Source organism: Octopus sinensis, linkage group LG22, assembly GCF_006345805.1.
Source record: "Octopus sinensis linkage group LG22, ASM634580v1, whole genome shotgun sequence".
Classification (NCBI taxonomy): Eukaryota; Metazoa; Mollusca; class Cephalopoda; order Octopoda; family Octopodidae; genus Octopus; species Octopus sinensis.
Genome location: NC_043018.1, coordinates 26,429,644 through 26,455,263, shown reverse-complemented (window position 1 = coordinate 26,455,263; position 25,620 = coordinate 26,429,644). Strand labels below are relative to the sequence as shown.

The 25,620-nt window shown below is 38.4% G+C and overlaps 1 protein-coding gene across 5 annotated transcripts in view; it reads right to left on the bottom strand.

The window, feature by feature from the left end:
- The window catches only part of LOC115223136 (protein unc-13 homolog B-like), a 201,774-nt gene that overhangs the window by 101,295 nt on the left and 74,859 nt on the right, over positions 1 to 25,620 (bottom strand). For all 5 annotated transcript variants that reach the window (XM_036512227.1, XM_036512231.1, XM_036512228.1 and 2 more), the window contains 2 exons: positions 23,296 to 23,416; positions 17,104 to 17,210 (listed from right to left, as the gene is read on the bottom strand). In XM_036512227.1, the coding sequence (XP_036368120.1) occupies positions 17,104 to 17,210; positions 23,296 to 23,416 (228 nt within the window). The remainder of the gene's footprint in view (positions 1 to 17,103; positions 17,211 to 23,295; positions 23,417 to 25,620) is intronic.

Below are 25,620 nucleotides of genomic sequence, written 5' to 3'. Positions count from 1 at the left end.
AGGCTCCAATCTTGATTTGGCAGAGTTTCTACAGCTGGATGCCCTTCCTAACGCCAACCACTCTGAGGGTGTGGTGGGTGCTTTAATCCTTTCTACAATAGGCACTAGGCCTGAAAATTGGTGGTGGGAGGGGGTAAGTCAATCACATCAACCCCAGAATTTGACTGGTGCTTATTTGATTCCTACCCCCCGCTTCCCCGCCCCCTGAGAGGATGAAAGGCAAAAGTTGACTTCGGTGGAATTTGAACTCAGAACATAAAGATGGAAGAAATTCCGCTCAGCATATTCTGACTGGTGTGGCTAACGATTCTGCCAGCTCACCACTTTTGGGGGGTGGGGGTAGGGAATTATCCTCAAAACAAAGACTGTGTAGAGGTCTCCCATCACCACCACCACCACCACCACCACTACCACTCATTAGTTTGTTCTACAGATTTGAAACATGACAAATAAGAATCTGAAATTAATGCTTTCATCTATCTAAGAACAAGAAGACAAAGAACAACAACATCCCTGGTAGGGAAGCTGGAGGAAGCTGGAGGATGAGGTCAATTGAAATATATCATGTTCTTCAGAAAGGAATCATTATTCTTACCTACATTGTTATGATTTCTATACTAAGGCCCCAGCATCACCTGTCTCCCAATCCCTGTGAATTCACACTTTTGTAAGCTATGTAACAGCCCCTTGTGGCATTGCTTTTGTAGAGAATAAAAGTTTATCATCATCATCACAATGGCACGGCTGTGCGGTAAGAAGCTTGCTTCCCCGACCACATGATTCCGGGTTCAGTCCAACCATGTGGTACTTTGAGCAAGTGTTTTCTACAATAGCCTCAGGCCGCATAAAGCCTTGTGAGTGGATTTGGTAGAAGGAAACTGAAATAAGCCTGTCGGTGGACTTAGTGCATTTTGTGGGCACAAGCACTGACCTTACCTGTGCTTGTACCATGTAAAAAGCACGAAGTCCACTCTGTTGAGTGGTTGGTGTTGGAAAGGGCATCCAACTGTAAAAATCCTGCCAAAACAGTCACAGAAGTCTGGTGCAGGCTTCTGCCTGGCTGGCTCTTGTGAAACTATCCCACCCATTCCAGCATGGAAGGTGGACGTTAAATGATGATGATGATACATATATGTATGTATTTGTGTGTGTGTGTATGTGTGTGTGTGTATGTGTGTATGTGTGTGTGTGTATGTGTGTGTGTGTATCTGCGTTTGTTCCTCCACCATCACTTGACAACCAGTGCTGGTGTGTTTGAGTCCCCGTAAGTTAGCGGCGCGGCAAAAGAGACTGATAGAATAAGTACTGGGCTTACAAAGAATAAGTCATGGAGAAGGAGGAGTGGGGTCGATTTCTTCGGTTAAAACCCTTTAAGGTGGTACTCCAGCATGGCCGCAGTGAGATGACTGATACAAGTAAAAGACTAAAAGAGTCGTCGTCGTCATCGTCAATATTAGCAGACAAGCTGGCAGAACCATTCACAAACCAAAGAAAATGCTCAGTGGCATTTCTTCTGATTTTAAGTTCTGAGTTCAAGCCTGCCAAGATGGTATTTCATCCATCTTTCCATTCTCAATTCAAAATCTTCCAAAGCTGACTTTGACTTTCAGCCTCCAAGAGGCAATAAAAATAAGTACCAGTTGTGTACTGAGGTTGATGTAATCGATTAACCCCTACCCCCCACTCTGCACCCCCCCAAATTGCTGGCCTTGTGCCAAAATCTAAAATCATCATCATTATTAGTTCTACCATAAGGCGGTGAGCTGGCAGAATCGTTAGCATGCCGGGCGAAATGCTTAGTGGCCTTTCACCTGTTGCTATGTTCTGGGTTCAAATTTTGCCGAGGTCGACTTTGCCTTTCATCCTTTTGGGGTCAATAAATTAAGTACCAGTGAAACACTGGGGTCAATGTAATCGACTAGTCCCCTCCCCCAAATTTCAGTCCTTGTGCTTATAGTAGAAAGGATTATTATTATTATTATTATTATTATAAAGAATAATGATTCCCTTCTGACGAATGTGATGTATTTCAATTGACCTCCTCCTCCAGCTTCCTCCTCCTCTAGCTTCCCTATAAGGGATGTTGTTGTTGTTTGTCTTATTGTTCTTAGATAGATGAAAGCATTAATTACAGATTCTTATTTGTCATGTTTCAAATCTGTAGAACTACCAATTACCATCATCACTATAACCATCACCCCCACCACAACCACTAGCCCCCTTACTACAATCACCGCCATCGCTGCCGTCACCAACGCTACCATCGCCACCACCACCACCACACTACCACCAAAGCAACCACTGCTGCCACGACCACCACGATCACCACCATGACCCCCATCGCTGTCACCATCACCACCATCGCTGCCACGACGACCACCACTGTTACCACCAAAGCAACCACTGCCACCACGACCACCACGATCACCACCATCGCTGCCACCACCACCACCATCGCTGCTACGACCACCACCACAGTTACCACCACAACCACCACCACACTACCACCAAAGCAACCACTGCTGCCACGACCACCACGATCACCACCATGACCACCATCGCTGCCACCACCACCACAACCACAACCACACTACCACCAAAGCAACCACTGCTGCCACGACCACCACCACTGCTACCATTGTCACCACCACTGTCATCATCATTATCATCACTACTACCACCACCACCGCCACCACCACCACCACCACTCCCACGTTTGTCCTAGCCAATGCATGGAATACGATGGTCATCGATGAAACAAAAACAAGAAAGAAACAAGCAAGAGGAAACCAAACTGAAATCAAACCAAATATATTTCTTATTGCATGCGAACACGGCAGAGCTGCACTGAGCTTCAAAAGAAAACGGCCGGAGAATTTATAAGTTTATTGATATATTTATTCAGATCTATTTTACTCTCCTGAAGAGGGCACATTGTAGAAGCCACAGGTGAAAAGAGAGATCAAATGGATTGATTTGTATTTCTGAAGATGTTCGCTGAAGATATAGTGAAGAGGAGGAGCTAGAGAAGGACACACTTTATGTGGTCATCAAGTTGCTAGAGAGTGCAACCAAATCAGCATAATCTTCTTCTTACTCCTTCTCTTTCTTCTGCTTTCTCTCACTTTCTTTCTCCCTCCCTCTCCCTCAGAAACTTCCTTCTCATCTATCTATCTATCTATCTATTCATCCACCTAGCCATCTATCTGGCTGTCTATCTACCTACCTACCTACCTATCTATCTATATATCTATCTATCTATCTCTCTACCAATCTATCTATCTAGCCATCTATTTGGCTGTCTGTCTGTCTATCTTTCTATCTGTCCTTCTATCATCTTTATAGACACAGTGAGAATGAGTGTTCAACATCTCATTGGCGGCTAAATACTCTTTATTCTTTGATTAACAAGGTTACCATTGGGTTCCATGCAGAGAATTCTCAGCAATTACCAAGCCTGCCACGTGGGACAGTGATATTCATCACTACCTTGGAAGAGAACACACACACAGGTAGAAAGATAGGTAGACAGGCAGACAAATAGATAGAGATAGACAGATACATACACACACACAGACGCACACACAAACACATACAAATGTGGTGCCTCTAATGGTTACAGCTATTATATGGGAGATAACACCATTTCTCCATAATTCAAAGCAGGATTATAAATTCAAAATTGAAATTAAGGAAATCTAAGGAAAACATTGCATAAAATTCACATACTTAATTATTTTTGTCTACCTAATATGAAGTCCTTAGAATTTCAAGTCTTTGGCAATCATGTGTAGCACTATTCCAATATATAGTATTCAATATTATTGCACTGAAATAAAACTGATAAAACAGTATATGTGTGGGCATGTGTGCGTGTTTGTGTTCAAAAGAAGCTGTTTCTGGCCTTAGAGTAAAGTTTTCAAAGATAAGCGCGAGAGTGTATGAAATATTTAATCCATAATGGTTAGTCTGATAGAATATATTTTCACCTATGGGCAAAATAAATTATATTTTATTGGACTGTCATGGATTAAATATTCATATAATATAATGCAATATATATATATATATATATATTATTGGTGAATTGAAGAAATGGAGCTGAACGCAGATTGAACAGAAATCGTTTTTTTCATTCTACACGTGTTTCGAAAGGCACAAATTACCAAAATCCGATTGAATAATGGACCATATTGTGTCTTTCTCTTCAGGAAGAAAAAGGAAATCCGTTGGAAAAACAAAAACAGAACAGAGGCAAGCAAAAAACAATCAACTTTGTAATTTGTGCCTTTCGAAACACGTGTAGAATGAAATAAAACGATTTCTGTTCAATCTGCGTTCAGCTCCATTTCTTCAATTCACCAATAATGTTTTAATTTCAATTATCCGCACCAACGCACGGTTGCAACGCCAGATGGTTGTACCTCCAACCGTGCTGTTCACTGCTGTGATTTTTGCTACTAAGGTATCGGTTAAACTTTTGATTAATCCACTACAAGATTATTCATCTTTCTATTTCACATAATATATATATATATATATATATATATATATACTCTTTTACTTGTTTCAGTCATTTGACTGTGGCCATGCTGGGGCACCGCCTTTAATCGAGCAACTCGACCCTGGGACTTATTCTTTTTGTAAGCCCAGTACTTATTCTATCGGTCTCTTTTGCTGAACCGTTAAGTAACGGGGACATAAACACACCAGCATCAGTTGTCAAGCAATGCTAGGGGGACAAACACAGACACACAAATACACACATGCATATATGTATATATATACGACGGGCTTCTTTTCAGTTTCTGTCTACCAAATCCACTCACAAGGCTTTGGTCGGCCTGAGGCTATAGTAGAAGACACTTGCCCAAGGTGCCACGCAGTGGGACTGAATCCGGATGGAACCATGTAGTTGGGTTGTCCGCAAAGTTCGTATCGATTTTTAAAGGAAAGAAAGCAAGTTTCTTACCACACAGCAACTCCTGCGCTTACATATATATATATATTTAAAAAATTAAAAAAAATTTTTTAAATTTTTTATATATATATATGTATGTATATACAGAGGCTATGACAAATGACTGAGGCCTTTGGCAATATGCTATGCTTGAGAAGGAAGGTCCATCAAGCCAAGTGAAATTTTAGTTGTGACAGATACTGGTGTCATGCAAGTGGCATGTAAATGCATCCATTATACTCTCAGAGTGGTTGGCATTAGGAAGGGCATCTAGCTGTAGAAACCATGCCAAATCAGACTAGAATCTGGTGCAGCCCCTCAGCTTAGTAGTGCTGGTCAAACTGTCCAGCTCATGTTCGCATGGACAACAGACATTAAATGATGATGATGATGATGACGATATACAAGTGCTAATTTCATACACATGCACACACACCCACACACACAGACGTTTTTAAAACATGTGGCTAATCTGATTCTCCCATGACATAACTGTTTCATTTACCAACCAATTACAAAGCAGGAAATAATAGTTCTTGCAGTGACCATATTCGACATCTGAGACGCCGATGACAGCAGAGAAGCTAAACGTTTGCGTTCCTGCAATCTGTGTCTGTCGTGTAGCACGGGCATGAGCTCAATTTCCGCTGAGTCAGATTAGTTGAGTGTAAGTAATTAATACAGCGTTATTGATTTAATTAATTGTGTGTAGGTCTACGGCTATAAACGAACATTAGCCTAGCGGATATTGAAACAGAAATCAATAATTTGTTATAAACACAAATATTGAGTAAGAAGAGATCAACTAAAACGATTACTTAAAATGTAAAATGTTGGAGATTATTTTATTAGTTTCCAGGAGTCGGACTGTGGCCATGCTGGGGCACTGCTGTCAAAGGTTTATTTTGCTCTTAGACAGACTACATTGCCGCCGCCATCGCCTGTAATCGTACAGCTCTGCTATTTATTTTATCAGCCTCATGAGAAACAATAGACAAGATTTCTACATTGGTGTAAATGGAGATAATTCAAGTTTGACATTTACAGCGCAACAACGTATTCCTGCTTGATAAACTGTTTCTCTTCTCTCTCCCTATGGTGATAAATTCATGTGTGTGTGTGTGTGTGTGTGTGTGTGTGTGTGTGTGTGTGTGTATATATGTACAATACAATCATATATATACATGTATATATATATATATATATATGTATGTATATAATAGGCGTAGGAGTGGCTGTGTGGTAAGTAGTTTGCTTATGAACCACATGGTTCTGGGTTCAGTCCCACTGCATGACACCTTGGGCAAGTGTCTTCTGCTATAGCCTCGGGCCAACCAAAGCCTTGTGAGTGGATTTGGTAGACAGAAACTGAAAGAAGCCCGTTGTATATATGTATTTATATATGTGTATGGTTGTGTGTTGTGTTTGCCCCCCTCCCACAACATCGCTTGACAACCGATGCTGGTGTGTTTACGTCCCCGTAACTTAGCGATTTGGCAAAATAGACTGATAGAATAAGTACTAGGCTTACAAAGAATAAGTCCTGGGGTTGATTTCCTCGACTAAAGGTGGTGCTCCAGCATGGCCACAGTCAAATGACTGAAACAAGTAAATGAAATGAATAAATGAATATATATATATATATATATAGGCGCAGGTGTGGCTGTGTGGTAAGTAGCTTGTTTACCAACCACATGGTTCCGGGTTCAGTCCCATTGCGTGGCACCTTGGGCAAGTGTCTTCTACTATAGCCTCGGGCCGACCAAAGCCTTGTGAGTGGATTTGGTAGACGGAAACTGAAAGAAGCCCGTCGTATATATGTATATATATGTATGCGTGTCTATGTTTGTGTGTCTGTGTTTGTCCCCCCTAGCATTGCTTGACAACTGATGCTGGTGTGTTTACGTCCCCGTTACTTAGCGGTTCGGCAAAAGAGACTGATAGAATAAGTACTGGGCTTACAAAAGAATAAGTCCCGGGGGTCGAGTTGCTCGACTAAAGGCGGTGCTCCAGCATGGCCGCAGTCAAATGACTGAAACAAGTAAAAGAGTAAAAGAGTAGAGTATACACACACATCGTCGCCATGATAGATCGATAGCCACTACACACATTTTTTTTCTCTCCTTGTTTCACTCCTTTTTTTTTCTGTGTCCCTCTCTGTAGAAGAGCATAGGCTCGAAACGTAAAAGACTTTTTCAATTCTCGAGCGTTATACTAATACGTCTGTTTGTTTTCCACACCACCTGTCTTCATCTTGTGTTTTTTCATGAATTCTGTGTGTGCGTGTGTGTGCTTGCATGTGTCCATGTATATATAATTGTGTGTGCATATGTATGAGCGTTTGTCGTGTGGGTGTGGGTTCATTTGCATGTGCATGTGTGTGTATGTGTGTGCATGTGCATATATGTGTGTGCGAGTGAATGCCTGTGCATGTCTACATGTGTGTATATGTATATATGTGTGTGTGAGAGAGTGTGTGTATATGTGTGTGTGTGTATATGTATATATGTGTATATATATATATATATATATGTGTGTGTGTGTGTATCCATCATGTGAAACTGTTAATCCTGACATATCTGTTCTTTTTCTCTCTCCATTTTGTTTTCACCTGTCATCCCTTTCTGTTGAAGAGTGTTGGCTAAAACCATCAAACTAAAGACACCTATGTCTTGTTTCCTCACCTGTCTTCTTTGCCTTTTGTTTTCCGTACACAGAGCTCATGGTGAGGTAAACAACAACGAAGGTATCAAGTGTTGATAGGAAACTATAAAGATGTAAGTACTAAATTTATATATATATATATATATATATATACATATATATATATATCATCATAGTCATTGTTTAACGTCCGCTTTCCATGCTAGCATAGGTTGGACGATTTTGACTGAGGGCTAGCAAACCAGATGGCTGTACCAGGCTCCAATCTGATCTGCCAGAGTTTCTACAGCTGGATTCCCTTCCTAATGCCAACAACTTTGAGAGTGTAGTGGGTGCTTTTACGTGCCACCGGCATAAGGGCCAGTCAGGTGGTACTGGCAACAGCCACGCTCAAATGGCGTTTTTTATGTGCCACCTGCACAGGAGCCAGTCCAGTGGAACTGGCAACGACCTTGCTTGCTCGAATGTTTTTTCATGTGCCACCAGCACAAGTGCCAGTAAGGCAACAGTGGTAACGATCACGTTCAAATGGTGCTTTTTATGTGCCACTGGCACGGAAGCCAGTTAGCCACTCTAGCAACAATCACACTTAGACGGTGCTCTTAGTGCTCCACTGGCACGGATGCCAGTCATCGAATTTGATATCGATTTCACAGGTCTTCGCAAGCACATGTATATATTTATATATATATACCAGAGTAAGCACATAAATGTGTAACAAGGTGGAAAAAAGAGTACTCCAATACCAGGGGTAGAGTAATATGCTTTATTTAAAAGCAGCAGAAAATATAACAAAAGCCTACTACTCAGAGTTTCATGTTCCCGTTCATCGGACAGTCGAACGGGAACATGAAACTCTGAATAACAGATTTTGTTATATTTCCTACTGCTCTTAAATAAAGTATATATATATATATATATATATATATATATGGCCCTAAAGTAGGTTTAGAGTTATTCAAGTACCTCTTTTGCATCCATATATTAACGGTTTAGATATTTTAATTATAAAAAAAGTATGAAAGCATTATTCTATGCTAATTTAGTTTAATTTTGTCAAGCTCCCTCTTCAGTTTGTAAGATAGAAATTTAAATGTAATAAAATGTTTTAAAAGAAATTTAAAGTGCCTACGTGATAACCGCAAACCTACTTTTGTGCCACCCTGTACATACAACTTCACACACACACACACACGCCTACATACATTGTTATATGTATAAATATATATGCATGCATGTGTGTGTGTGTGTGTATGTATGCATGTATGAATATATGTATGTATATGTATGCATGTATGTGTATGTGTGTGTGTGTGTGAGTGCATGTGATGGATCAAAGTAGTTTGATTCAAACTTCTTGGTACTCTCAGATTCAAGCGTGATGATGGATGGATGAGTAGATAGATAAATAGATAGACAGACAGACAGACAGATAGATGGATGGGTAGATAGATAGATAGATAGATAGAAAGATAGATAGACAGACAGACAGATAGATGGATGGGTAGATAGATAGATAGATAGATAGATAGATAGATAGATAGATAGATAAAAGATAGATAGATAGACAGATAGTTAGATAGACAGATAGATAAACAGATAGATAGTGAATTACACTGCTTTGCTTATTCTTCCTTTTCTAAAAGGGTGAATAATTAGAATAAAGTGAGGCAATTGAGAGAGACTACTGCGAGAGAATCATGAAGAATGTGAAAGAGCGAGAAAGAGAATAGTTCAACGAAAGACAATGTAAATAATTAGATGAAAGCAAAAACAATGAAATCAAATTAAAAACTGTGTGTTCAGTTTGACTTGTTGATATAATATATTCTTATACAACAGCAGTTTGTCGTCACAAGAGTCTCTCCTTCACTTGTGAAAGTGTAAACAATCGGCACCGTTTAAACTTTACTTTAATAAGGTCAATCAATAATCCAATGACGAAGTGATTTCACAACAGCACAATCTGGTAACGGGGTATTATTGTTGTTGTTGTTATTATTATTATTATTATTATTGTTATTATTATTATTATTGTTATTATTATTGTCATGATGGCTTTTTGGGCTTTTGTTGCACTCATGGAGAATAAACAAAATTATTTGAGAGATCTATTGAGTTTTTTTTTACCACAGTGCATTGATTTCTAACATAAGCACAAGACACCAACCACCACCACCACCACCACCACCATCACCACCACCACCACCACCCGGCACTACCTCTACACAATAAAATTTTGGTTGGGGCGGTGAAGGTTATAGTGGGTAGGATGGTGAATTCTGTGATGGTTTCAACGATGAACATTCTGTTGTTTTGAACAAGTGAATTCCCACTTGTGAGAAAAAAGAGCTAGCGACTGAGTATTCCAAAGAAAGGCATGCGATGTATCTTTAACCCTTTTGACACTAACCATTCCTGGGATTGCTCTTGGTTCTATAAGACAAACTTCCTGTCTTAAAGTGCTCTAATTTAAAACCTTCAATTAAAATTTCCTGTTTACTTATGTATCAAAGATGTTCTACTAAAGGCACAAGGCCTGAAATTTGGGTGGGGAAGGACTGGTTGATTACATCGACCCCAGTATTTTACTGGTATTTAATTTATTGATCCTGAAATTATATTTCAACAGAAACTTAGTAAAAGAAAGTTTAAAGAGTAGAGAGGAGGAAATTAAAGTATGAAGAAAAGGAGGGCTTCCAAAGAGTTTCCGCATGTGAATTTCACTCACAAAGCTTCAGTCGTCCCCAGGCTATGGCAAAATACACTTGTCAAACTGGATGAGATAGAACTTGGGAACTCCTGGTAATAAAGTGACCTATGCATTCACACAGCTGTAGATGAAGCTGGACATGCATACAAACATATAAAGATATGCAAATGTATACAGGTAAAATAGATAGATATATACATATACATTTCTTTACTACCCACAAGAGGCTAATCACAGAGATGACAAACAAGGACAGACAAACGGATTAAGTCAATTATATTGACCCCAGTGCGGAACTGGTATTTATTTAATCGACCCCGAAATGATGAAAGGCAAAGTCAACCTCGGCGGAATTTGAACTCAGAACACAACGGCAGACGAAATACCTATTTCTTTACTACCCACAAGGGGCTATACACAGAGAAGACAAACAAGGACAGACAAATGGATTAAGTCGATTATATCGACCCCAGTGCGTAACTGGTACTTATTTAATCAACCCCAAAAGGATGAAAGGCAAAGTCCACCTCGGTGGAATTTGAACTCAGAACGTAATGGCAGACGAAATACGGCTACGCATTTCGCCCTGCGTGCTAACGATTCTGCCAGGTCGCCACATGCATAAATGTTGCATGGTTGCGTTGTCAGTGACTAAACAGGAAACCCCACTGAGCTTGTTTGGTGGGGAGGGTGATTGTTGGACACCCTGGGGGACAGAAAATAAAACACATCAAAGAGCAGAGTAACACATGAACAGCCAACGGTCATCCAACAATATGTACATATGTATATACAGTTTTTATTTTATTCTGTTTATATTTTATTTTTATATCATCATCATCACCATTTAATATTTGTTCTCCATGCTGGCATGGGTTGGACGGTTTGACAGGGACTGGGTGGCCAGAAGACTGCGTCAGCTTTCACTGTCTGTTTTGGCAGGGTTTTCAAACAGTTGGATACTCTTCACAACACCAACCATCACATCCTTAGGTTTACATATCTTTATCTGAGTAATATTTGAAAATATTTTCACTATATTTATTTGCATCATGCTAGCATGGAATGTGGATGTTAAATGATGATGATGATGATTATATATATATATACATACACACACACAGACATACACACATATATATAGGGTGGATGGGTTTCCTTAGCTGCGGTGAAGGCAACACATCTAGAAGAGGGAAACTCTGATATAAAACCAAGTCTCTGACTACTAAGGATCCCTTTACATACATATACATAATACATACACACACACACACACACATATATATATACATGCATACATACATACATATATACATATATATACATGCATATATATATACATACATACATACATGTATATATATACATATATATATATACATGCATACATATATACATACATACATGTATATATATACATATATATATATACATGCATACATATGTACATACATACATGTATATATATACATATATATATACATGCATACATATGTACATACATACATGTATATATATACATATATATATAACATGCATACATATGTACATACATACATGTATATATATACATATATATATATACATGCATACATATATACATACATACATGTATATATATACATATATATATATATATATATATATATATGTATATATATGTATATGTATGTGTGAGTGTATGTGTATATGTACATATATGCACACACATGAATATGAATATTGGTAGAGAGAGAGAGAGAGAAAGAGAGTTGTTATAAGTCAAAGAAGGACAGAAGAAGCAACTAATTAATTAATTAATTATATCAGACACTGCAAGATTAGGTCCCAGAGATGAGATGAAATGAAACTGGTTGAAACATTAGTGTACTTTACGGTTCCACCCTCCACCACCACCACCACCACCCCACATGCATCACGTAGCAATAAGAATGCTTAACCAGTGACGATGATGATGACAATGACGATACTGATGATGATCACGCTGCTTTTGCCATGATGATGATGATGATGATGATGAACAGGTGAAAAAGAGGAGAAATTCAAAAATATGAAAAAAAAGAATAAAATAATAAAAATATAATTTATTATTATTATTAATATTATTATTTTTGACATGTCAAATAGAGATTTTCTTATTAGAACACGTTAACTGGTTTCAGCATTTTTGCGATACGTAAGAACACACACACATTTCCACACACACACATATATGTATTCATATATACAATACATATATGTGCACTCACACACATACATGCACTTTTACACAAATGCACACATTCACAAGTATACAAGCACTCTTATACATATATAGCTATACTAATGCGCACATACGCACACACAGACATATGCACATTCATACATACAGACATGCACATATCTACACATATACATGTATTCATACATACATGCAAATGCACATGTGTGTGCATGCATGCATGTACGTGTACTCACATGCACAGGCACACACACATATTCAAATTTGATTGCACACATGTACTCACACATGCATGTGCACACACACACACACACACTAATGCACACAACACACATACATACACAGGCATACACATACGCCTCATGCGAACACTCACACACATGCACACACATACACACATTCAAATTTACATGCACACATCCACATATACATGTACGTACATGTACTCTCACACACACATGCATACATTTACAAGCATACACATGCACATACATATATATATATATATATATACACATTCAAATTCACATGCATATACCCACATGTATATACTTATACTCACACACACGCATACATATTTACATGCGTACATGTAGATATGCCTCATGTGAGCACACACAGGCACACACAACACACACAGGCACACACAGGCACACAACACACACATGCACACACAACACTCACAGGCACACACAACACACACAGGCACACACAACACACACACACACAAACACACACATACACACACTTAATGCTACATATGGATATACCTCATGCAAGCACACACACACATACACACATATTTAATGAATGCATATAGATATACCTCATGTGAATACACACATACACACACACATACATACACACACACGTACACACAAACACACACACACACATTTAATGATACATATGGATATACCTCATGTGAGCACACACACACATTTAACGAATGCATATAGATATACCTCATGTGAATACACACATATACATACACACAAAAACACGCACGCACGCACACACACATACACACACATTTAATGAATGCATATAGATATACCTCACGTGAGAGCACACATGCACACGCACACACACACACATTTCCAACAACAAAACAAAGACAACTGCTTTATTTCTTGAAAGCTAATTCCTTTCTCGCCACAATTTGAACAAAACAACAACAGCTGTAGCTGTCAACATTAGTTTTATCTGGAATTATGCAATTTATCTCTGGAATATATAATAGGATTAGGACATGAATATATATTCACACACAAACACACAGACAGACACACACACACACATACAGACACACATATGCCTAAACATAAATATATATACACTCACATCTACATGTATACACACATGCACATACATACTTATATGTATGCACACCCATACACACGTGTATAGATATATATCAAAAACTGTCAGTTGACGTTAATAAATTGTTGGATGAACAAAGGAATATTGGAACAGAAGACAAAAACCTGAAGACATCGGTGTTTCGGTCATTTTTCACAAAATGTGAAAGCTTTTACTTACAGGAATTGATCAAACTTTCATTATTATTGTTGTTGTTGTTGTGTTGTTGTTGTTGTTGGTATTATTATTATTATTATTATTATTATTATTATTATTGAGTGAGAGAGCAGTGCATGCCATCAAAGTGACACTGGGGTAAAATATACGAAGTCCAGTATACCCATCATGACTACCCGTCTGATAAGGGTACACTAGGCACATGCATCACAACCATATGTGTACGACATGGTGATCTCATAACAAGATAAATAGCACATGACCTTGCAGGTGGGGCCCAGTTAGAATTTTCTTCTGGTTGGGTAACCCATCCCATTCAAAAGGTCCCTGATTAAGGGTTGTCTAAGGATGTTGAATGAAACACCCATGTTTCCAGAGGTGAATTATTCAAACCCCAAAGAATCCCTCTCAACACATGGCTATGATGCTCCCCCACTACTTCTGCTCATGATCAGAGATGCACATATCGTCAGCCACTAAGGGACATGCTCAACTGGTTAAGGTCAAACGACTCACAAGCAAATCTATGGTACTGAGCAGAATATTTGCTGTAGCCCATCTTTTATACGTAGCCCATCTTTTATACATAGCCCATCTTTTATATGTAGCCCTATTATTATTATTATTATTATTATTATTATTATTATCATCATCATCATTATTATTAAGGCAGTGAGCTGGCAGAATTGTTAGCATGCTGGACAAAATGCTTAGCGGTATTTTGCCCGTTGCTATATTCTGAGTTCAAATTCCGCCGAATGTGTAGAAAAGGTGAACAAAGTGAGTAGAAAAGGTGAGTGAATAGAATGAGTAGCTGAGTAGGGGGATTGAAGTGAGTAAAATGAACAAGCAGAATGACTGAGTAAAATTACTAATTAAGTAGAATAAGAGAGTGGAATGAGTAGGTGGGCAGAATGAGCATGTAAAGTAGATAACTGTGTAGAATGAGTAGGTAAAATGAGCAACTGAAAGGAATAACTGAGTGGCATGTGCAAAACAAGTAGTTGAGTAATGAGTAAGTAAAATGTGTAAATGAGTAGAAAAAGTAGTAAAATGGAATTGTTTAGAGAATGAATAACATAATGGCTTAAACCATATGAAAATATTTAGTTTTGTAACAGAGCTGTGTCATAAAATACTATTTCGTTTGATAAATTAATAGTCAGTTTTATGACAGAGCAGTGTTATAAAAAAAACATTTAAATATCTTTAGTAAAAGAGACAAGCTCAACACAAGAGTACTGTTTTTAAAAAAAAAAAAGAAAAAGAGAAATATTCTGTTCAAACAAAATAATAGAAATCGAGCTAAAAACAAGAACTGAAACAAATAATAAAAAAAAAAAACAGAAAAGAAAACAAAAACCAAATTTAAACAAATAAAACATTGAATTAATTAAATCTTCCAAAATAATATTGAATTCCTTCAATTTCAGATTATCTGCTAATTAGATATGAAGAGAAGACTGATTCCAAGTTAGATGCCAAACAGACACAAATCTGGTGAGCAGTTAGGTGGTTGACACACATTTAACATAATTTCGCATCCATTAGTTATTTTATTTTAATTTTCTATTTCAATTTACAATAAACTAGAAAGTTCTAGAAATCCACAAATTCTTGTCAGTTTACTGAATAAATCATTCTATGACAACTGGTGTACAATATTCTATATTTCCTTACTAATTCTTCCATTACTGCATTGGTTGGTATAGTGAAGGTCATAGTATGTCGATGAGGTCATAATAACGCTGAAAGATGGCAAGAGTTGTCTTCCATATTTGTTGAAATAATAACAAAAATAATGTCAGTCCTTGACTATTATTGTTTATTTTTTTTCTCACAGCATAATTATTTCTGATTAGCTTTACATATCTCTATATATATAAACGGCAAAATGTCTGTCTGTGTGTGTGTCCTTTATACAAATCCACAATTTTTCAGTTAGAGGGCTTGCACTTTCTATGATCATTTAAAACCGTCCAAGGATGGTCGTGCACATCTTTACATTTCCCCACTCAGGAAAGGAAAGAAAGAGGATTTAACATTTCGAGCGGACCTCTTCGTCAGAAACATAAGAAATCGAGGAAGGGAAGACGGAGGTAAAAAAAATCGCCAACGGTACACACGCGGTCATATTTATTTATTATTTATATATATATAATATATATATATATATATATATATATATATTATATAAAAGGGCTTAGTAAAATAAATTACTTTGCCGCATACTGAACTCATTAGAAATAGCAGCTAAAAAAACATTTATAAAACTATTTCTAATACTTAAAGAAAACCTCTCTCATATAGTGTTTGCTCAATTCAACTTCCGTGAGTTGAATTGAGCAAACACTATATGAGAGAGGTTTTCTTTAAGTATTAGAAATAGTTTTATAAATGTTTTTTTAGCTGCTATTTCTAATGAGTTCAGTATGCGGCAAAGTAATTTATTTTACTAAGCCCTTTTATATAATGTAATAATTTAAATTCGCCTTAAATGGTCCCTTTGCATACTGAACACTTGGTGAAATTGATTAATTAATTAATTTTACCCTCAATTGTTGAAATATATATATATATATATATATTATATACAAATATCCAACATAAGTAGTTAGAAAAATATATACACATTTAAGTCCTAATATCTGGCTTCGGTAATTAGGAAAATGTACATGCAATAATTTCATGAATTTTTGAGCTTACTTTTTAGCATTTAAACTGGCCATATCTAGCCAAAATAGTCCACCTGTTAAAAATTAGCCAAATCAAGCCTCCTGCATCTACTCTACAATGTCTCTGTAAAAATAAGCGACCACCACATTGAAATTTCGAAGCAATGATATAATGCACAATTAATTCCAAGCAATCAGAATACATATACATTTCATTTGACAGAGTAATCTGAATGCCAATGGGTTGATAATTAATTAATTAATTACTGAATAAACATAAAATGTGGATTAACATGGAGGATTACTGGGCTGAATTCAAAGGTAAACTTACCCGTAATGGCAATTTTAGCTGACCATTTCGAAGTTCCATCAAGCACACTCTGTTTCACAGCTTTCATATGACCTGAATGTGATTTCTTATCAACACCAAAAACTTGCCTAAAATTGTAAAAAAATGCAGATATATATATATGAAGACATAACACGATGTAGATAAAGACATTTGAGAAATTTGAAAAGTTAACACGAAACCGGTAATTTCTTCAAAAACTATGTTACTGTATGAAAGAATTTTATAACATTCTTCTGACGTAATGACTCAAATATATTCTTTAACCTTATAAAACAAACCTTCTGTAGTTTTTTCACTCTTTACTATTTTCTATATATATATGTATATATATATATATATATATCATCATCATCATCATCGTCGTTTAACGTCCGTTCTCCATGCTAGCATGGGTTGGACGGTTCGACCGGGGTTCTGGGAAGCCAGAAGGCTGCACCAGGCTCCAGTCTAATTTGGCAATGTTTCTACAGCTGGATGCCCTTCCTAACGCCAACCACTCCGTGAGTGTAGTGGGTGTGCTTTTTACGTGCCACCTGCACAGGTGCCAGGCGGGGCTGGCAACGGCCACAGTCAGATTGGGTTGTATTATGTGCCACCGGCACGGAAGCAGTCGAGGCGGTGGTGCTGGCATCGGCCACGAGTCGGATAGTGCTTTTTACGTACCACCAGACCAGGGATCCTGGCTGGTTCAATTCGATTTCGATTTCGCTTGCCCCAACATGTCTTCACAAGCAAAGGGGGTTGGCAAGGGTGCCTGTCGTACGGTCGCATTGGAGTATTTTACGTGCCACGGCCACGAGTCGAGGATAGTGCTTTTTACGTACCACCAGACCAGGGATCCTGGCTGGTTCAATTCGATTTCGATTTCGCTTGCCCCAACATGTCTTCACAAGCAAAGGGGGTTGGCATGGGTGCCTGTCGTACGGTCGCATTGGAGAGTATTTTACGTGCCACGGCCCCGAGTCGGATAGTGCTTTTTACGTACCACCAGGCCAGGGATCCTGGCTGGTTCAATTCGGTTTCGATTTCGATTTCGTTGCCCCAACATGTCTTCGCAAGCATGGGGGGTTGGGATGGGTGTCTGTCGTCGGATGAGGTTCTATATCGACTTCGCTTGCCTCAACCGGTCTTTGTGTCCAAGGGAGGAAAGGCATTCATAAGTGGGCTGGGCTCACTTGTCCTGCCTGGTCTTCTCACGTACAGAATATTTCCAAAGGTCTCGGTCTCTGGTCATTTCCTCAGTGAGGCCTAAAGTTCGAAGGTCGTGCTTCACCACCTCGTCCCAGGTTTTCCTGGGTCTACCTCTTCCACGGGTTCCCTCAACTGCTAGGGATTGGCACTTTCTCCACACACCTATCTTCATCCATTCTCGCCACATGACCATACCAGCGCAATCGTCTCTCTTGCACACCACAACTGATGCTTCTTAGGTACAACATTTCTCTCAAGGTGCTAACGCTCTGTCGAGTATGTACACTGACATTACACATCCATCGGAGCATACTGGCTTCATTCCTCACGAGCTTACGCATGTCCTCAGCAGTCACAGCCCATGTTTCGCTGCCATGTAGCATGGCTGTTCGTACACACGCATCATACAGTCTGCCTTTTACTCTGAGCGAGAGGCCTTTAGTCACCAGCAGAGGTAAGAGCTCCCTAAACTTTGCCCAGGCTATTCTTATTCTAGCAGTTACACTTTCAGCGCACCCACCCCCACTACTGACTTGGTCACCTAGATACGGAAGCTATCAACTACTTCTAGTTTTTCCCCCTGGAAAGTGACGGAAGTTGTTTTCTGCAGATTTTCGGAGGTTAATGCTCCCGAGCATCTGCCACATACAAAAACTATCTTCCCAGTTAGCCTACCTTTGACATTGCTGCACCTCTTATGTGTCCATAGCTTACACTGGGTACATCTTATAGAGTTTCTACCTACACCTTTTCTACAGATCGAGCAGGGCCATCTTCCTGAAGATATTTGTGGATTGTCTACCTTTCTACTTATTAGTACTTTGGTTTTAGCTAGGTTGACTCTAAGGCCCCTTGATTCTAACCCTCCTTCCACACCTGGAACTTCTCCTCCAGTTCTGATAGTGACTCAGCAATAAGAGCAAGGTCGTCAGCGTAGAGGAGCTCCCAGGGACAGCCTGTCTTGAATTCCTCCGTAATTGCCTGGAGAGTACTATGATAAATAGGAGGGGGCTGAGTACTGAACCCTGGTGGACCCCAACCTCTACTTTGAATTCTTCTGTGTACATGTTGCCAACCCTAACCTTACTTACGGCATCTCTGTACATGGCTTGCACAGTCCTCACCAGCCATTCATCTATCCCTAGTTTCCTCATTGACCACCAGATAAGGGATCGGGGGACCCTATCAAAAGCTTTCTCCATGTCAACGAAAGCCAGGTACAGGGGCTTATCTTTGGCTAGGTATTTCTCCTGCAGCTGCGCCTTACCAGGAATATAGCATCAGTGGTACTTTTTCCTGGCACGAACCCAAACTGCATCTCATCTAAACTAACTCTCTCTCTAATTAGTTGGGCTATGACCCTCTCCGTAACCTTCATTACTTGATCCAACAGCTTGATACCTCTGTAATTATTTGTATCTAGGGCATCACCTTTACCTTTGTAGCAGTTGACTAGTATGCTGCTGCACCAGTCATTGGGTATGACTCCTTCGTGTATCACCTGGTTGACTATACGGGTGACTAGGTTATAGCCGACACTGCCAGATATTTTGAGCATCTCTGCAGTAATTCTGATGGGCCTGGGGCTTTCCTGTCTTCATGCTTCTAATTGCCTTAGCTACCACGGAACTATCAACTCGGATAGCTGGTCCCTCTGTAGGGTCAACATTCGGCAGACTCTCTTTATCCCATTCATTTTCCTCATTCAGTAACCTTTCATAGTGGCGTCTCCAGCTTCTCTCTTTGCATCCTCATTTAGTGCAAGTGAACCATCCTCCATGCGAACACATTTCTCTCCTACCACATCACGATTCTCTCTCACCACTGTCTTGCAACACGAAATACCTCAAGTCTTTCATCCTCACGGCGCAGGACATTGGCAAATTTTCTCTTATCTGCTTCCCCTCGGCTAGATAGACTGTCTCCTAGCTTCCCTTCTGGCAGTCTGATACCCTTCCCTGCTACCACCGTTCTTCCAGGCCTTCCAAGCCTGTTTCTTTTGTCTAATAGCCCTGTCAAAACAATTATTTCCACCACCACGTTATTTGGGTCTTAAGGGGACTTTGCACCAGCCACAGATCTGGTCAGCGGCTTTCAGCAGGTTGTCCCTCAGAAACGTCCAGTTGTCTTCTACCCATGGTAGCTATACCCCCTTCCACTTCGTCAAAGGCTTCAAGTAACATATCTCTAAATTCGCAGGGGCTTTAAGCTTCCAGACCCTTATATATATATATATATATATATATATATTTATTTAAAAGCAGCAGAAATTCAACAAAACTGTTACCCGGAGTTTTCACAAAACTGTCCGACGAACAGGAACGTGAAACTCCAAGTAACAGGTTTTGTTGAATTTCTGCTGCTTTTAAATAAAGTATATATATATATAGAGATAGATAGATAGATAGATAGATAGAGAGAGAGAGAGAGAGAGAGAGAGAGAGAGAGAGAGAGAGAGAGAGAGAGAGAGAGAGAGAGAGAGAGAGAGAGAGAGAGAGAGAGAGAGAGAGAGAGAGAGAGAGAGAGAGAGAAAGCGAAAGAGAGCAAGAAAGATGGAGAAATGTATACAGAAAAATATAAAGATTTTTGTCAGAAAATTGAAACTTTATAGCTTATTTCAATTTTTAGGAAAATTTTTTTTATTAAATTTCCAAGAAAAAAAAAGAAAGATCTTCAGGGAGGATGGGCAAGAAAAAATATAACAGTATGTTGGAAATATCAAGCCAGAATTAGAAAAACAGCTAAACAAAAGACTGGCAACTAAGAACTCCCTTGTCACTTTTGGGATAGATAATATCACTTACAACAATGGTCAGAGTTTGTGATATTGGATGGCTTTAAATAAATTATTTTAAAGTTCAATATATATACATAAATACAGAATGGAAATTTCTTGAGGCGAGAATACAGGAAACCCAAAATAACCAGTGCTTGCTATTCTAATGTTAAAATATTGTCAGCCAAAAATAGACAGAAATTGACAGAGAAACGGAAATCTCTGGATCAGCTGTTCAATATTGATGTGGTTCCCAGCTGAAGAGGAATTAAGATTTTATTATAAGGTTACAACTAACAGTCATCTTAGCTATGCTGTAAATATTATTTCCATGCCATTAACTATGCCAACCTTCACCTGTTTCCAAGTGAGGTAATATTTCCCCATAATCAGACATGCTTTCAAAGAAAACTGCAAACTAAGGACTTCACTTGCATGATGGTAACAATCATTTTCAACTATTGCACTATGTCAAATCAAAAAGAGAGCACCACACATGCATTTGCATGCATGCGCAGACACTTACACACACACACACACACACATAAATAATGAGCTTCTTTCAGTTTCCATCTACCACAAGGCTTTGGTCAGCCTAGGGCTATAGCAAAAGACACTCAGCTTCAGTGCCACACAGTGGGACTGAACCCAGACCATTTGGTTGGGAAGGAAACTTCTTACCACACATCCATACCCACACACACACAACACACACACCACACACACACACACACATGAAATGAAATCCAGAATAAATTATTGTATTGGTGATTTAGACTTGGCAAGAAAAGTCCATAGGAGGGCAACAGAGGAACTTCAGTTGTTTGATGTTGGAAATGGTTTCTGCTGTGGCATAATATTTCCAATGCATACGCATTTTATAAAATACAGATATCAATTTTTTTCAAAGCTGACATCTATCAATTATTGGATGACAGAATTGTGCTCCTGGGTGTTACATCATCCCACACAGTACTTGGCTATGACTGAGTGGTCGATAAGGTTAAGAGAAATGGCATGATGTGTTTTAAGAGTCAGTTTGTGATAGAAATGAATGCAGGATGATAGATTCACCAGTTGGACTTGAGCCATACATTTATTGCTTTGCAGTTGATAGTGTTACCAACTGCTTTACAGAATGCCTGCCATTCCAAATTCTCAAATTAGGAATAAGAAATCATTTTTGATGCATTCTGATCAGAAAACAGGAATTTGAAAGCCAGACACAAAGACACACATACAATGAGCTTCTTTTAGTTTCCGCCTACCAAATCCACTCACAAGGCCTCGATCAGCCTGAGGCTTTAGTAGATGACACTTGCCCAAGGTGCCATGCAGTGGGACTGAACCCAGAACCATGTGGTTGGGATGAAAACGTCTAACCACACAGCCACGTCTGACCCTGTTATATATATATGTTTATTTATTAATTTTCTTTTTTTTCTTTCAGACATCACTTACTTAAAGAAGGGAAATGTCCATAGCCATTTCCCATAGACCCTGAGAATGCTGGGTGTGGGGAAGGAGGAATGAAGTTACCCTCACACCAAAGCTCAGATTTAAATGCTGGTAACAGCCTCTAAGGCCATCTGATGTCAGTAAATTGGGCAATGAATTACATCTACCAGCCAGAACTATGAATGGTCCTTGCGACTGGCTTCCTACACAACTGAGGTTGGTTGAATTTCGTCTGCAAGGTTTTAGTGAACCAAAAATTATGGCAAAAACGGATGTCATTTTCATACACGCTGGTGGTGGCACGTAAAGAGCACCATCCAATCGTGGACGTTGCCAGCTTCCTCTGGCCCTTGTGTCGGTGGCACGTAAAAAGCACCCACTACACTTTCGGAGTGGTTGGCGTTAGGAAGGGCATCCGGCTGTAGAAACACTGCCAGATCAGACTTGAGCCTGGTGCAGCTTCCTGGGTTTCCAGACCCTGGTCGAACCGTTCAACCCATGCTAGCATGGAAAACGGAGGTTAAATGATGATGATGATGAAATCAGTTAAAGCCAAATTTGAAAACAGTTGGAACAAAATTGAATAAAAAAACCAACGAAAATCTGTGGCAGCAACTAAAAAAAAAACCTGGCATTTGTTCTAGGGGTCATGTGGTGAAGTTGAACCCAAAACCTTGTTGTTGCAAAGCAAGCTTCTTAACCACACATGCATCAATTATTGGTAAACAAAAAAGAAAAAATCTTACCGGATAAGCTCAAATATTTCAGGTTTATTCTTTTCGCGTGCTTTCATTCTATCTTTCATTGCCATGATTATATTATGGGTTTTATCTTCAGCTCCATGCTTGGAGCTTTTTTCAGCAGCCCCTGTAAAATGGAACAGATTTGTAAAAATTTCAAGAATGACAAAAAGGAAAAAAAACAAGGGTTGTCTTTCTAGAACTGAATGCAAATCGTTACCTGTGAAATCATATGCTAATGCTAAGCCATCTTTATTTGCACAATTATGTCCAAGAATAACTATTCCATTAAAACTGAATATGTACATGGTTCACAGAAAATTAGAAGATTTTCCTCATCACCTTCAGGGGAATAAAGGATCAATAAATAGCCATAACCAGTATATACATACATATATATATATATATATATATATATATATATATATACACATATATACATATATATAGATATATTATCTTTTACTTACTTCAGTCTTTAGATTGAGTCATGCAGGGGCACCACCTTCAAGGATTTTTTTTTTTTAGTTGAATAAATCGACCCTGGTACTTATGTTCTTTTAAAGCCTGGTACTTATGCTATCAGTCGCTTTTGCCAAATTGCTAAGTCATGGGGACATAAACAAACCAACAATAGTTGTCATGTAATGGTGGGGAACAAACAAACAAACACACACACACGTACACACATGCACATATAAAACAGGCTTCTTTCAGTTTCTTATTTCTTTACTGTCCACAAGGGGACAAACAAGGACAGACAAAGGGATTAAATTGATTACATCAACCCCAGTGCGTAACTGGTACTTAATTTATCGATCCTGAAGGGATGAAAGGTAAAGTAAACCATGGTGGAATTTGAACTCAGAACGTAATGGCAGATGAAATACCGCTAAGCATTTTGCCCGGTGTGCTAACGTTTCTGCCAGCTCGCTGCCTTCAGTTTCTGTTGACCAAATCCACTCACAAGGCTCTGGTCAGTGTGATACTGTAGTAGAAGGCTCTTGCCCAAGGTGCCATGCAGTGGAAGTGAACCCAGAACCATGTGGTTGGAAAGCATATATATATAAACATACATACACATATAGAGGGAGAGAGAGAGACAGAGGGAAATAAGGAGAAACAAATAAAAAAAAAGCTAAGAGAGAAAAAATACAAAATAGATACAAAGCAAATGAAGAACAAATAAAAACTGTGCATGGTTTGGCCATTCAGTTTGGATAATTTGTAGAAAGACAAATTTTTTTTTTCTCCCTCAAAATGTTCGGCAAGTCAAATTATACAGCCACTACAAGATTATCTTCAGAATCTTTTGGCCATGTTGCTGTATCATTTAAAGTGAAACTGACTGAGGCTGGCTCAAAGGTTGCCAATTATACGGTCGTTATAGTTTTCTAATGCTTTTAAAATGGCATTACACACACACACACACACATACACACACACACATACATAGATACATAGATGTGTGTGTGTGCATGTATATATATATATAGATGTGTGTATGTATATATATGTGTGTGTGTGTATATATATGCATGTATATATATATATATATATATATATATATATATATATATATATATACATATATATATATATGTACATATGTGTGTGTATATATATATATAGACGTGTGTATGTATGTATATATATATATATATATATGTGTGTGTGTGTATATATATATATGTATATATATATATACATATATGTATGTGTGTGTATATATATATGTATATATATATATGAATGTGTATATATATATATGTCTATTTATGTATGTGTATATATATGTGTGTGTATTTCTATATGTATGTATGTGTGTGTATCTATATCTCTCTCTTTCTATACATATATATATATATATATATATATATATACACATACATGATATAGATATATTTCGTTTCTCATCAGATATCTAATGAGAACTTTTCTTCTACTTAACCTATATTAATAGTTGGAAGGAAATCTTCCCGTCGGATAACTTTAAAGTAATTTCAAGTAAAATACTTCACAGAAGAAATTCTTGTAAAAGAAATACAAATAAATTGGCAACAGTAGTTTTCTGTAAATTAGTAGCAAGAATAGTGTAAGCAGCTTGGAACAGAACATTTTGCAGATCAAAGGGAACAAGATCAGAGGGATAGAATAGAAATAGTTATTTTCTTGACAATGTTACGTAGTTCAGCCACCTCTGCCATTTCCCTCTTCTTAAGTAATAATTAAGTAGTTTGGACCGATAGCAAATGATTTTACTTGAGATCTTAATACTTTGGGGCTCGGCTCATAGTCAGAAATTACAGATTTTTAGCACTCAAATAGTAA